Source organism: Colossoma macropomum, unplaced genomic scaffold, assembly GCF_904425465.1.
Source record: "Colossoma macropomum unplaced genomic scaffold, Colossoma_macropomum, whole genome shotgun sequence".
Classification (NCBI taxonomy): domain Eukaryota; kingdom Metazoa; phylum Chordata; class Actinopteri; order Characiformes; family Serrasalmidae; genus Colossoma; species Colossoma macropomum.
Window position 1 is genome coordinate 35129497 of NW_023494787.1, and position 15405 is coordinate 35144901.

General features: G+C 42.7%; 1 protein-coding gene across 2 annotated transcripts in view; it reads left to right on the top strand.

Annotated features, from left to right (window-relative positions):
* Positions 1 to 4912: 4912 nt before the first annotated feature.
* The window catches only part of erf (Ets2 repressor factor), a 32651-nt gene continuing 22158 nt past the window's right edge, over positions 4913 to 15405 (top strand). Inside the window, exon 1 of one of the 2 annotated variants that reach the window (XM_036567108.1) lies at positions 4913 to 5490. In XM_036567108.1, coding sequence (XP_036423001.1) covers positions 5469 to 5490 — 22 coding nt within the window. In that variant the 5' untranslated portion in view covers positions 4913 to 5468. Of the gene's footprint in view, positions 5491 to 14879; positions 14971 to 15405 lie in introns of those variants that run through there. The other variant, XM_036567109.1, reaches the window with a different exon arrangement.

A 15405-nucleotide genomic window follows, 5' to 3' on the forward strand; every position in this document is an offset into this window, starting at 1 on the left:
GGAGCTGTAAATAAATCTGAGTGTCTGGGTATGTGTGTGCAGAGTCAGAGGCAAGTGCTATGAGGTGTGTGAGGCAGACAGCAGAGGGACAGGCCAGTGTGTTTCCTCAAGAGTTCAAGCACCAAGAAAATAAATAAGTCTTTTGATCACAAAGACCCCATTCACACTTGTGCTTTCTCTCTCTCTCTCTCTCCCCCTACATACACATAGGCACACTCTTTTCCACTCTTTGCCACATTTACATTCTCTCTCTCTTTCTCCTTCTCCCGACCACCCCCCACCCCATCCCGTTTCCATTTTGAGCCTTCTGCTTTAGCCCTTTGCACTCTCACCATTTTGGCCCCGCCCCTTTCTTTCTCTCTCTCCCTGACCCTCTTTCCTAATCCCTTATTCTCTTGAGGCTTCTTCTCTTCTCTCTCTCCCCCACCCACAACTTCCCCTCTCTCTCTCTCTCTCTCTCTCTCTCTCTCTCTCTCTCTCTCTCATTCACACTTTCTTTCTCTCATGGCTCAGAAGTCTGGGAAGCTGGTGCCACAGTTTATCTCCTTTTGGACAACAACAGAAAAAAGGTGGATGGTGCAAACAAAATGTGGCTTGAGGAGTGTGGCGCTGACCCTGACACCGTCCAACATCTTCATAACGCTTCACGTTACACACACGCACACACAAAAGAAAAAAAACCCGCCGGCAGCGGCACACAAAGCTCCCTTTGTGTGCATGTGAGTGTGTGTTTGGATTCTGTATGAATGCATATGTGTGGACATGTATATTGGGCCCCCTTTACAGGGTCAATGGGGGCCATTTAAGAGTTATAGTCATGTGTGGGAGTTGACCAGGGAGGGGCACCTTCCCTTTTGGACAATCACATTAACATTTGATATTCTTAATCAGACCCTCTTAAAATTCAGTAAAAGCTCTGGGCCTGTCCTTCCTGGCTGCTCCCTGCACAGACCCTCTCTGATTGCCTGGCACCAACTCTAACCCCAAATCTAGGTCACCACTTTGATCAGCTTTATCAGTGACCAGCTAATCATTAACCATCACCATCATCAGTTGGCGCTTAATCTTGTCCAAGCAGCATTAAACCATTAGCTTAGTGATCACTTGATGTTAATTCGTGTTCATTGGAAATGGCTTTACACAAACATTGGAGTCGTTGTGCCTAGGCTTCATCACTTCTGGTGACCAATAGTAACGATAAGCAGATAAATAACTTTTTGATTTGTGCTGATAGCTATTATCAGTGTTCCTTTGGTACGTAAGCAGTTCTGGTTACTATGATGAAATTTCCAAGTATGTTCAATCTTTCATTCACTCATGTCAGCTAGCTTTGTAGACGTTTCATTTTTTTTCAGTCAGCTTCATTCAAAATACGTAACGTGAGTAGACTTGTATGGCCACTGTTGCCTAGTTTGAGGCCCTGAAATTTGTTACATGATGTTATTTCTATTATGCAAGCCTACTGCAACATCAAGGGCTTCAAATAAATAGGAGGACACTTGGAAGCAGAAATTTAAGAAACTTAATATGTTCAGAATGATGTATGGAGCCATGTAAGGCATTGTAAAAAAGCATTGTAAAAAGCTAAATCACATCAAGAATGAAGTTACATATTGTATGAACATTTCTTGAAGATTGGATCAATACAAATGCTTCAAAAAGTTAAATCTCTTTACATTAACTTACCCTGAAAGTAAGAAACATATTTACCCTCTCCTGAAAAGTTACTATTTTTGAGATACTTGTTATTCCTTGGACACTGACGATAATGCTACTGTCACGATGAAACCTCATTATCTCCAAAATGGTCATTTTACAAGAAAAGGATCTTTGAATAGAAGTTAATGGAACAAGATTTTTCCCCAAGTAATTTTGGCTCATTTAACACATGCTGCACAAGAAACAAACCTAAATAAGGCATGTTCTGCACATTTAATGCACAATTTCTATTTATTTGCTGAGTTGAACGTATTAGACAAAGATAAAACATGAAACATAAACTGTGCTAACTTAGTATATAAGAAGGCTTTTTCTCTTTTATTACAACAAACTGATTTGACTCTTTTGTTTGAATGAATGAATATTTTGATTATGAGAAATTTGATCTAAACATAACTGTTACAAATTTGAATATTTAGGTTTCTGAACTAATTACAGTTATTGTTCTCAAAAACAGCTTTTCCATATCCAGGTCTAAACGCACTTGCTCAATTTTTAAGACTCGAACACTTTTTTGGTCAGGCTCTCAAATACACCAAGCTTTACACTCTGCCTCCTATTGCAATAATGTGCTGTAAGTGGTCAAGTCAAATAGCACACCAACCATTTCAAACCAACTCTCATGCTTTAAGCTCCTAGAACTTGATAGGTACTATTATCTGTTCCAGATCCAGTCTTCTGTTGTTGTTTATGGAGGTTGAAGAAGCTTAAAGAAAGTAGTTGAGATACTTGGATGCAGTAAAATTTTGATGTGAAAAGAACACCTCTGACCACCAGAGACAATTTGACTGATACCAGCAAAAAACACCTAGCCACACTTCATTTACAGCAAAATGCGTGGGTTGCATTTGACTTTCAAAAACAATGCATGGCCTAATTCCCATTGAAAGATATAGCACGTCCAGAATACTGCCTCAGTCTCAAGGGTAAATCCTGGTGTTTTTATACTACTGTGCAGATAAACTATGGCCTGTCGTACCCTGTGCCACAGAAACCTCCAGGGGCTTGTAGGCCATGAGAAGTGCTCCCTCCTTACTAACCTCTCCCCCTCTCATTCTCACTCATCTCTTTCTCTGTCTCTCTCCCTTCTCTTTCTCTGCTGCGCGTCTGTCTGTCATCCTGATTAGGGATGGCAAGGTCGCTCCACAAAGGAGAGGAGGAAAAGAAAACATCTACAGATGAAGCCACAAACCCGATTTGGCCTCGCTTAGTCAGTCACTCACTCACACTTGAACCAAATGGCTCTATAGGGCCTAAGATGGCAACTTCACATTAATAAGACTTGGTGAGGTAAACTTTTAGGTGAGTTTCTCCTCCTGTGTTAATTCCATTTCAGTGTTCAAGCTTTCACTAAGAAGCTTCCCACCACTAAACTGTTGATGTAAACCCATTTCAACTCCACATTCTCCAGAAGGGTAAGACTGTTCTCAAGCTTTCTATTAGAGCGTCTTTGGGCTCAGGCACACCATTGGATGCCACCAAGCCATTGGTGAGCATTGATGACAGATCCTTACCCATAATTTGTGTAGTGTGTCCCACACCGCTGGCTCTAGCTGGCTCTTGTCAGCACTGTTTTGAGCAACTGGGCACGAAGAATCAGGAGTTGGCCATGAGAGAGAGATGAGAATCGGCCGTGAGGAGAGAAATGAAAGAGAGCAACACAACAGCAACATAACTTATGCATTTGAGACCTCAACATCAAACTGGACGTTTTTTTTGATATGACGTGGTACAAAAAAACCTCCTGCAAAAACCAACCTGATGCTTCTGACTTTTAAGTTACTATTGCAGACCTTACAGGGTGATTTGCAGCAAGGACCTCACAGAAAACACCATATTTTAGCCTGTTTCATTTCTCCTGACTAAGTAATGCTGCTTTTTTAATTTTAACAAAAAATCTACATGTAACTCATTCTAAGGTGTCTTTTTACTTAATTAGCACCAGGCAGTAAACTCTGGTTTACTTTTACTTTCCCACTCTGGGTTTATCATAACCACAGACATTTGAAGCTTATAAGATATTCAAACAACAGTAAATATGCACAGTACCATTTTTTCAGTCTCGAAATCCGATCAAAAGTGGCCAGGAGAGACGCATTCAAGACACACAGAAATGTCAGCTGTAAATGGAAGTACATCTCACTGTCCACTTGAGATCAGCTCACTTAAAAACAGATGTTAATACTAAGTATGAACAGAGCCTAAGATATTATATTAGATGTTAGAATAGTATGAATTCAACAGATTAGGCCTATAAACAGACAAGTAACAATGCCTTAATTTAATATAGTATACTCACAGGACAGTCTGTCAATTGATTTTGCTGCTACATAACTTTTCTGCTAGCCTTAGAACAAATTTCTTTCCTGCTAAAGAAATTATTATATAGTGTATCTAAAAGGCTACATATGTGGCAGCACAGTCAGAATGGTCCAAGTCCATTATCAATGATGGACATTAACATTAGCTATCACACTATCTAGTATAAGAATTATGCTGACCCGATGCTTTCACTAGAAACACCCACCTTGTAGGTCCACCTTGCTGGTGTACAGTTAGAGACTGCAGCCCATCTGTTGATGCAAAATTTGTGTTAGTCATCCTCCAACCACTCATCGGTGGTCAGTTTCTGACCACAGGGCTTCTCTTGGCTGGTGGACCACTCTCAAGCTAGTAGTGACGCTGACATGTGTTTACAAAAAAGGTGTCACAATTGTCCACCACCCAAATTATATCTGGTCAGCAATGATCAGAACTTGGTCAACGATGAATGGGGTAGAGGCAAATTGTGTCTAGCAACAGACGCCTAGAGTGTGTGATTTGTACTCGTATATAGTGGAAGTGCGAGTGATTTTAATAAAGTGGACAGCGGGATAAGTCTTGTAGTCTTTCGGGGCGAGCTCTTGCGTGTTTTAACCACTTGTCGCGACCTCCTCTCCTCTTTCCCACAGTTGGGTCACATTATTGTTGGTCTTGTCTGATGTTGCGTTCGTTCGTTCGTGTGGGTCAACGATGTGACGTCATCTCGCGCAATCCACGCGCTGCGGCGTTGGCGGTCTCCACGGTAACGCTGCGAGCTGCAATGACGCCAGCCGAGCAAATGGCGAGTGGGCGTGACCCTCCCCCCTCCCCCCACCGCGCTTCGCGTGGGCGGCCCCGTGTGGTCGGGAGAACGAAACACGACACTCCGACACAGAGGCGGGGGGGGGGGCAACGGGGAAAGAGTGGCACAGTGAGTGGAAAAAAGAAAAATTCAGTGAAGAGAAGGAGGGAAAAAAACGCCTCAGACTGTCTCCCTCTCTCTCTTTTTCGGACATGGTATGTTTTGACTGTGAGAATGACGTGGACGTGTTGAATATGCAACACTGCAAGGCGACTAAACTAATTAGTAATTTACCGAGCGGGCTCCCGGGCTAGTGCTCCCAGGCAGCTCCCGTCCATCGGCACGACGCGCCTCTTGAGTTCAGTTCTTGAAGAGAAGCTCTTTGACGAGAAGTGAGCTTCTCTCGGACCGAGGCGGCGTTTTCCCACCGGGCTGGATCCGAGAGCTGCAGCCTCGAAGCGAGGAGGGGGAACGGTAGGGGGCCGAGCAGAGCGAGTGAAAGTAGAAAAGTTCAGTGAGGAGTTTGCGGCGAACGCGTTTAAGCACGCCAAGAGGAACAAGAAGAGAGGAGGTTGTCGGTTTCGCTGCTCCAGTGATTGACTCGCTTCGAGTTAGCAGGCGAGCTAACGAAATAGCGTCTATCGACATGAAAACCCCGGGGGATTCGGGTAAGTTTATAACAACAATGAATAAGCCACCAGCTGGCTAGGTTAGCTAACTCCTCAGAACTAAGTTAGAGGGAGTTGTTTATCAGACCTGTTTTAATGTGTTTGTTGATTTAACGTTACACTGAATGCACTAAGACTAATAGTGCGAGCAAATGAACCGGGTTTCATTAGCCTGCCAGGTATCCAGCTAACTTCACGCACCGTAGCTAAGTTAGCTAAGTTAGCTAGCGTTACCTAACTTAGTTAATTAGCTGTGATTACACGTAATACGCTTTTCCAAGACATGTTTTGGAAGCGTATTGTGCTAAGGTTAGCTAGCTAGGTATCGCGCTCGGTGTACTTAGAACTTTCTTCAAAAACTGATATGAAGTTTAACTGAGCGAAAAAAAATCGCTTTGGCCGACTTCGTATTTCACCAGAAAATTGTAAGCTAAGTCAGCTAGCTAGCTCAAGTAAAGTTTATCTTTACATTAGATGGAAGTTATTTTCTGTTGTATTTATCGTCACCATTTGCACCTGGTCAGAAGGGTTAGGTTAGGTAGGGTTAGGTAGCCAGCTAAGTCTAGGGCTTTTAATTTTAACCTTAATCGTGCCGTCCTTTTACTATGTTATCGGATAGAGAGTGCAACGCTTGCTTTTGAAACGGAATCTTCGCTGGGGTGCCCAAGTTTTGGCTAGCTGACTAACTTTCGGTCCCTCCGTTCATTTCTTCTCAGCTGACTAGCTAACCCTCATTGACCGGTTAGGTGGCTATCGGTTAGCCTTCATTTGCCTAATTTTTCATGGTGCTTTCACTAAGTAGTTAGTGTTTTGCTTAGTTATTTAGCTACCATGCCAACGAGTTGGATTAACCCGAGACAAATGTTGAGGAATGGACGCGTGGTGGTTGTAACTGGCAATTGTGATCCATTTATGGCATCCACCATTTGCTGGTGTTCCTGCCAACCATTTGGCTTGAGAAAGTTGTGCTGCAGAACTAGCTAGCCACGATCATAACCCCAGAACACGTCTTTGTTCGGCCTGCTGGTTGCACGGTGTCAAATGATGGCCCAGCAACGTAGTTAAACTGATTCAGTGATAGAAACAGTTTTTTTTTCGTTTGTTAGGTGTTGGAAGGGCATTCTTAATTGTCACCGATGAGTGTCGTTAGTTTGAACTCTGTTTAGGTAATGTTAGCACTGCTGCCCCAAATCTGAAATGTGATCTAGGAGTAACGTTAGCTGGCTGGTAAAAGCCCCAGAATTCTACGTCGTAGGAGCTGCTCATGTCTCATGATGTCCTTTCGTCAAATTAGCAATTGGTTTCGTAGTATTGTCAGCGTGAGTGACTTGACTATATTAACTCGCCGCCGACAAAACGTACAATGACAACGAAAGTTATCGTGCTTCGGCTCTCCCTGTTTGTCAGCCTCGGCTTTACGGAAGGTCTGATAGTGTTTTGCACGCTTTAACTCGGACAAATGTAACGGTAGGCTAAGTGGAAGTTCCGAATAAGTGTTTTGTGTTTGTAACATTTAGAGTTCACTTGTTTCTGTTCATCGCCCGTGTGTGTGAGTGTGAAGTCCGTGCATTGTGTCCTGAGGTATGCGCTCAGTGGAATTAGAGGGAGGGAAGTGTTCGAAGCTCGGATACTGTTCATGCTCAGGGTTAAGTTTGGCGGTGTGGGCTGCTTTAAGAGACTGTTGCTCTTCTTGTATCGTAAAAAAATCATTCCGCCGACGATGAAGTCATGTTCTTATACATTAAACCATTAGCTGATTTCTTCCATTCCCCACCTCCCCCTCCTCTGGTGGTCCAAAACCCTGCCATGAAGTAACCTTTCTATGGTATGGTAGGAGGACTCCGTTTGGTGAGTCGTGCCTCTTTCTGTGTAGGTGAGCAGAGGTGGGCACGACAACTCGAGTGTGCATAGGCGGTAAAAAGTGACTCTAATTGTAACAAAAATCCACATACACGACAGTGATCCCCTCAAGTCAGTCTTCACAGTAAATGTGACTAGTACAACAACAAATATTTTTAACTGCTCTCATAAAGTTAATACAAAGTTATTACCATATGCGTGAAAGTTTAACCAGACCATGGCTTGCCAACTTAAAAGCAGAATCCTTAAAGTATACAAATTATTACAGAGAAACTGGAATCCTGTCCTTTAACATTTGGGGCCAGTTTCCCAGACCCAGATTAACCCCGAACCAAGACTACAAAGAATTTTTGAAGTTTAATTTGCTGCAGTAGCAGGAAGAAGCAAGTAAGATGAAGGTTATACTAGCTTTAGTTGAGGGGGGGCAGACCACAGCAAGAAATGAGTTACAAGGCCCTGAATTGTTTTCATGCTCTGTCACTGCAGTACACCCCACCCATTGCCTCCCTATGTGCAGGAACTCTAAAATCTCTCTCTTCCTGCAAATTCTTGCTTGGGTACCCAAGGGGTTAATTACTGACACTGAAACAACTATTTTACTACACTCTCTGCTACTGTTGTAGGTATCACCTGCACAAAAGTCCACTACCTCAGCTAGCCTGTGGTAATATGTTCACTCTGGAAAAGTGTGTTTTTAGGTTGGCTTGCAGCACAGCTGAATGTCTGGTTTAGCCAGTTTAAGCCGTAAATTGGAGAATACAGTTACATTTTCTTACTTGTTTCTCCTAATGTCAATATAAGATTTTATATTACATATGTACTAATTTTATGTTTCAGGTTTTACTTTTTTGGTGGATGCATTTGGAAGAAAAGCATTAGAGTCAGCAGTTTTTAGAAGTCTATTAGGTCCTCTTTACCAGCTACACGTAATATCCGCCCATCTGTCTCGCAGGCCAATGGTGTCCCAGTTTAATATTTTTTTCCACTTGCTTTACTCATTATATCAACAGTCCTCCACATGTGAGGCGGCACATCTGGAAATGGGCACATTGTTGTCTCTTCCAGCCTGTGAAGTGAAAATACCCATACGGGCAATTAGCCAGCGTTTAGGAAAGGCAGCCGTGGGTGCTGTCAGTTTCAAAGGAAGGCTGTGGCTGGCTGTGAACTGGGTGGAGGTGTTAGTGGGCTATTCAGCTTTGCAGGTATGATTCACTGCTTTGCTGACAAGAAAATGCCTCAAGTGTTTTGAAACACAGGTATGGTGGATAAATGCTTTATGGGAAAACAAAAATGGCCCTTAGTCCCCTTGAAATCAGCAACTACATTCATTTTATCAAACCCTGTCTTTTAAAGGCGGTGGGAATCGAAAGTCATTTTCCTTCCATACCAAAATATGTGACATATTACCAAGTTACACACTGTATTAGGTCCGTGAGCTAGCTGAGCATTTTTGCTTGATGATGGGTGGGAGTGGTTGGAGCGGGAGGTGAGACATATTATTGCTTAATATTATTATTACAGTGATAACTAGGACTCAAGGCAGACAAAAGTTGCTACACTGCAGTTAAAGATTGTCAATTTAGATTTTAGGTTGACTAAATTTAGGGGTGTGACCTTTTGGAACATCAGCCAAAATGTTCGCACATGCTTTCTGAGTACATCATGGGTACCATCACAATGTAGAACAGCATGTGTCAGTAATGTGGCAGCCCATTATGTTTTATTGTTTTGTTTTAGTTACCATATTACAGTTTTGCTGGTGCATTAGGTTTGCAACTTGTACATGTGTATAGTGAAAATGCCTTGGTAACTGAAGTGTTGTGGTGCACTGGTGTGGAAATTCAGTGCCAGTGCAGGTCCGTGATGTTTTCATGGACGTATCTGCAGATGCTGCTGAAATGTAGATACTGATAGTTAATTCACATTAGCATTACAGAGAAATATAAAATTTATTTGTAGACAGTAACAAATACAGTAAAATAAATAAAATGCAAATATTTTAGTATTGTTGTCCAGTGTCTCCTAAAGGTTAAGTTCTTACAAAGTACAGTGTTATCAGTTATTGGTCTGAAATATTGGTTAAATCTAATCATCAGTCTGATGCTAATAAAACTTTTTACAGTTGTCTGCCAGTACCAATATTTTTCCAGCCTCATTATGCACCCCTAATTGTCCAATTTTTCTTAATTGAGATGACTCTTTTTATTTATTTATTTTTATTTTGAGGTCTACAAAAGATTTTTGCATACTTGTGTAACATCACTTTCTGCAGTGCCTCCAGCAATGTGGACTAAAATGCACTGAAATGAAGACCTCAGCGTGCTGACAGTATTCCTGATGTCATCGTTTGTGTTACCTCTTTGTCTGCCATAGAAGCAAAGCCACCCAGGTAGCAAGATTTTGATTGGCTGATGCACAACACCAGTCTTGTTGGATTGGCTGTGCTTCCTGTCTGACCCATGGTGATGCACAGGAAGCAGGTTTTTCCTGGAAACGGCTGAGCGATATGAGAGATCAGCGACAAACACAACACATGGTGAGGCTCAGGTAATGTGAGCTAACCAAAACCACATGCCAGAGTGTAATGCTGACATGATGTGGGTCTGAAGAGACCCGTACACACAACGCTGGCTGAAGATGTTCTCATCGCGTGGAAGTATAACGAGAAAGCCAGTCAACTGGAACCAAACTATAGGGGTTTATGGAGCTGATAAGAAGTCAGGACTGCTATCTCCGAGCACCTTTTGGCCCAACTTTCCCTGTGAAACCTGAGACATCACTGCTGTCTCCCTCCTCTTCTTTGTTTGTCTTACTGGACAATCTCTAGTAAAGAATTGAGATGGAAACAGCGCTATTTGCTGTAATGTGCTTTTTCTTTTTATTTTTTATAAATCCCTGATTAACATGTCTACATTTTTAAAGCTTTGATTTAGTCTATATTTGGTTAATCTGTGGGATAAGTCTTTGAATATCAAAGGCTGCACTTTGTCTCGTTACTGGCATGGCTCATGTGGGAGCTGAGCTGAATGCACAGGTTCCTCTTGTCTTCTCTGGCTACAGGACAGAGATTTCTCTGGCTGTGGTTTCTGCGTGACAGAGGCTTCTGGAGTGTTGTGTCTACTGAAAGCCATGGTTTGGTGGGAACTCTGAGGTTTTGTCGAGACTGTGTCTGTCAGTGCTCGCCCTATGTGTCTGTGGCTTTAGCTTTCCATTTGGGTGTGTGTGTGTGTGTGTGTGTGTGGTCGTACAGCATGGTGTGGGTGTGTGTGTGTGTGTGTGTGTGAGAGCACAGATTGTGTACTTTGTGACATTTTCAAAAGCATCCCTGCCTGTGCCCAGCCTGAGGGTGAGACAGGAGTAAGTTGCTGTCTGTGAAGTTTTGAAGAGTGCTTGTGATTTTGACTCAGTTTTTGACGTGGTTGAAAGGAAAAAGACACAGCAAGAAACAGATTGCTTTAAAAGAATAATTTTACCCAAAATGCAAGCATAACTAACATGCTAACACACGGTCGAATGAGAAAATGTGAGGACCAGTTAGATTGAATGCTTTGCTTAGTGTTTTTGTGTTTCCCACATACAGACTATACTTGAGCAGCCCGCCCAAGTGTTTTGATTGCCACAAGAGACATTTTATATCTTTTTGCCAATATCCAATTTAAATTCTCATTTTAACAAATTCCAGCAAGAAAATAATTTAGATTATGAATAAAAAAGGACAGTGTCATTTCTGTGAGGGACCATGGATGCCGCTGAAAAACAAAAAAAAAAAACATACAAAGGTTCGATATTCACTCGTTCAAATAACCGAATATTTTATTAGAATAAACAAATGCTATGATGAGTTTGATTGTCTTCCAATAACCTTTCCCATCCCACCCACTGTGCTCCACCCAGTGGTGTGTTTCAGATCTGTGGGAAACACAGTTTTCAAAAAGCTATCCGACTTGTTCTGACTATCGTTAGTTATTTGTGGTATTAATGGTTTTTGGTGAAGTATTTCACTTAGACACTCTGTTTTCTTTCTTGTCTTCATATTTGTTTTTATAAGAACTACATACAGATCTCTGTGTGATGTAAGCCATGACCTCAGCTGAATAAATTTAGCTTAACTCTGAGGATCAAACTCTTTGCTCAGGAATACCATTTAAAACAGTGTCACCCTGACAAGGTCTAACCTTAATTTGGTCATAATGAAGACAAGAATTCTGGGTTTGTATGGGGTAGTGTGCAATGCACTCTTGCGCACACAGTTTATTAGGGGGCCCAGACCCCCCACATTCCAGTTTAATGGCTGGTGTCTGCACTGCATTACACTCACGCACACTTCTAGACAGCAGCACACACTTTCCTAATTCTCACACTCGCGCTCAATCTCCCTCTCTTGCGTTGCCATCTTTGTGGTGACGCCACTTTGACTCGCTCCCTCTTTTATTTTTACTCAGCCAATTTATTTTTGTAGGCGGATCTAGTGTTAGCGCAGCAGGGCTTGGATCAAATGGGCCTGTGTGTGGTGTTTGAAACGTTGAGAGAAGTCTCTCCACAGTACGTTCTGTCGTAAGAGTGCATTTGAGAGCCATGCAGGTACTATGGTTCCTTCTGATATGACTCATAAAGGGCTCCGTATGAAGGTGAGAGTGCTCTCAGAACCCATGAGTGGATTTCCGAGTCTGTGTAGGCCACCAAGCTGGGCGGTGGAACTTTCAGCCACTCTTGCAGAACAGTGGAAATTAAGCTATTAAAAGATGAGTTTGTTATTCATGAACTGCATTTTTTTAGTGGGCTATCATCAGCGAGAGGCCCCTAGGTGATTTCCAGATTTGTTAACTCAGACGTCTGATGTAGGCCGACGCTCAAGGTAGTGGTAGGTTGTCTTCTATGGTTCATTTGGCCTCATTCTGATTTGGTGGAAAGCTGGTGGTGCTGTGAATGATATGTGGCTGTGCATAGTTTGAGGAGGCCTGGTGTCTGTGCACTAACGGAAAGCTCATAAATGAAAGACCCATTTGCAGTTAAGGGAGAGGGATTGGCTGCTGCTGTAGTCTCTGCCTGTGGTGGGAGAGAAAACGGGGAGCGACCATGGAGACAGCGTTCTAATCCCACAGCTGGAGCCAGTGCATGTGTCGTCAGCCACTCTGTCTGTATGTGCGTGCGCCTGGAGCAAAATGAAAGTAAAGATGGAGTCTTGAGACCTAACCACAACACAGAACTTGAAAAGAAGCAATCTATCGCCTTCTCTCCTACCCACCCATTCACTCCCTCCTTTCTTTCTGTCTTTTTCCACTCAGTCTGCCTCTACATCCTTCCATCTCCATTCTTTAGCATGCTTTCTTTCTTTGCATTTTGACTTTTTGGACTTACATAGTAAAAAGTAATTACAGCAAGTACTGATGCATGCAAGAGTCATATGTACAGTTTTGAATAGTTGGAGTCCAGAGAGAAAGTCAGGGGAAGTACATGTAATCACGAAAAGCTTAGAAGATTAGAACTTGGAGCAGTTGGCTTGGTTTGGAGTCAGATGCAGAAGGTTGGAAAGTAGTGAGTTGTCCAGCATCACTTGCCGGGCCTGTGGTTCTTTTTTTCTTTTTTTCTTTTTTTTGTTTTTTTTTTAAATCTTTTTCTGCAGACTGATGTTCAGATACTCATTCTCCTTTCACCCACACCTTCTCTTTAGACATTTTCCTCTGCCTCTATGAAAAGCACACCCATCAGCCAGGTCACTCCAAACGATTGCCTGGGGACCAGATGACTGTCTCTTGGACCCCCTCGGGGGTTGATGGGGCCTATTGCTGTTAGTGTGGATCACAGCAGGGTGCCAGTATCTGAAAGGACATTTCACACTGCTTTATATGCCCAAAACCAGGAACGGCAGGGTTCAAACTAGCAAATTGTCTTTCCGTTCAGTTTTTACTTTTTTGCTTTTCATTGTGGCTTATAAAGTAAGAGGCTTGTAGGTTAGAATGTTTTTAGTATTATTGTACATTTACTTCCTGATACATTATATTGGCCAAACTTACAGTGATATAGGCTACTTGGATCCTCCCTTCAAATAGTTTAATATAAAATTTAGTGCAACTTTTCTCAGTATAAACGGTTCAGTTCTTCACGAAACTAAGCTCCTTTAGAGGTCTCTGATCCTCTCTTCAGGACAGCATGGCTCAGCAGAAATTAAATGTTTCTGTGTGGAGTCACAGAATCTAAGGGATAAACATAGGTTATTTTAACATGGCAGACAAGAACATAAGTCAGAGCCCACAACAGGGAGGGAAATCTAGTGAGATTGCTACATTCAGAACAGACCGAAAAAGTGAAGGCCATAAGACCAGCCAAGACAGTAGATTATATGTGGATCATGTTTATTGCTCACAAAACCATTTTGGCCGTCTTACATGACTACAGTAAGTGTTGCTGTTTTGAGCAGCTCTGGAGACACACTCTCTCCAGCCTGTCTTGGTATAAACTGTCATAGGCAGGGCAGTGACAGTTAAAATTAGACTCCCAGCATTATTTTATAGTGCCAGGGATAAAAAGCTAACCTTGACCTGAGCCAGGTTCAACCTGGCTGACTTCCATCTGCCCTCTAAGAGAGAGCCCTGAACAGAGTCCACTCAGTGCTGTGAGCTTTGTTAAAAGGTCTTCCATGAGAGATTGTTTAACAGCATCTCAGCCTTCACATGTTGATATCTTAATTTTGGGGGGCAAGCAGTGAAGGGATGATAAAAATCATATTACCCACAGCTACCTTGTCCTACAAAAAAATTCAAATTCACTGGTTGATCAAGAGTTGCTGAGTCTTGAAGATATGCTTTCAGTTTTCTGTGGAAAGAAAAAGTGAGTCAGTTCACACATGAAGTTGTTCTCAACACCAGATCAGGTTGGATGAACAGTTATCTATGGTAAGATACTAGTAGCATTTAAGATGTGGAACAGCATCACCCAGCATCTTCAGCTGATTTTAATGACTTTTGCTCTATAGGAGGAGTAAGGGCTACCCATACATGACCAGAGTGTCCGGTAACTGAAGTATAGGATGGCAGCTGCAAAATCTGAAGATTGAATTAAGGTTTTTTCTCCCAGATTATCTGTTAGTTAACTGCCAAAAAGTTGCTTTTACTTGCATCACAGCTCAAGACTAATGTCAACCAATATTCCAGACAATGGTAAAAATACTGTGCAGGACAAGATAAAATCTATTCTCTCAGGACCATACCAACCTAACCAGTAGGAAACTAGTGATCATGTACTGAAGATAATGGTAGCAGTTGTGCGTAATTTGTGCATGGAGTCAAGAAGGGGGCTTCTTTCCTAGTATACACAGTACAGCCCAGAGTGCTATGATGATGTGCTGTTACTGAACGTGTTGAATGTGTTGTAGACCTGCGCAGGCCTGTTAGTGGAGTCGTTTGGCAGGCTGCAGCTGCAGCCTGCTCCTCATGCTCAGCAGTCCTCACATAGCAGGAAAATTGGCCCAGAAACGCACCCTGCCTGACCATCTATGGTTGATTTAATCATAGCCCTGCGAGGAACTCCCCTGTGACGCGTCTGGTTTCTGTCTGGGCAGAGTTGGCTGTCGCACCGTGGCGTCCCAGACATCTGGAGCACCGTCTCCACCACCATTTGCCGGTAACTGGAGTTTTTGTTTCACTGGTGTTGACATGAAGATTGTAGATGTGAAAATAACTGCTCCTTGATGCTACAGTTATGAGAGTATTATGCATAGGCCTTATTCTTAGTTACTTTGTTTTAGACACAACACTCTTCTGCTGCATTTTGGGTACTGTCATGGCATGGCATGTATGTCTAATTGACTTGCTGAGGAGGCCAGGTTACTCTCTGAATCCTTTGTTCTCTTCTGACTCAGGTCTTTCACTCTGAGTTAAAATGTTCCTGAACAGCTTTCCCAGTTCTCAGGATCAAGCACATTAGATCAGGCAACTTATGGTCTGTGTTGTGACTTAGCTGGAGTTTTCAGCGCACCTAATTTTTGGACTGTCAAGCCAGTGTAGTCTACTGCTGTGAAAACACAAACGGTTCACGTGCCAGTCCCCACCTCGGCCT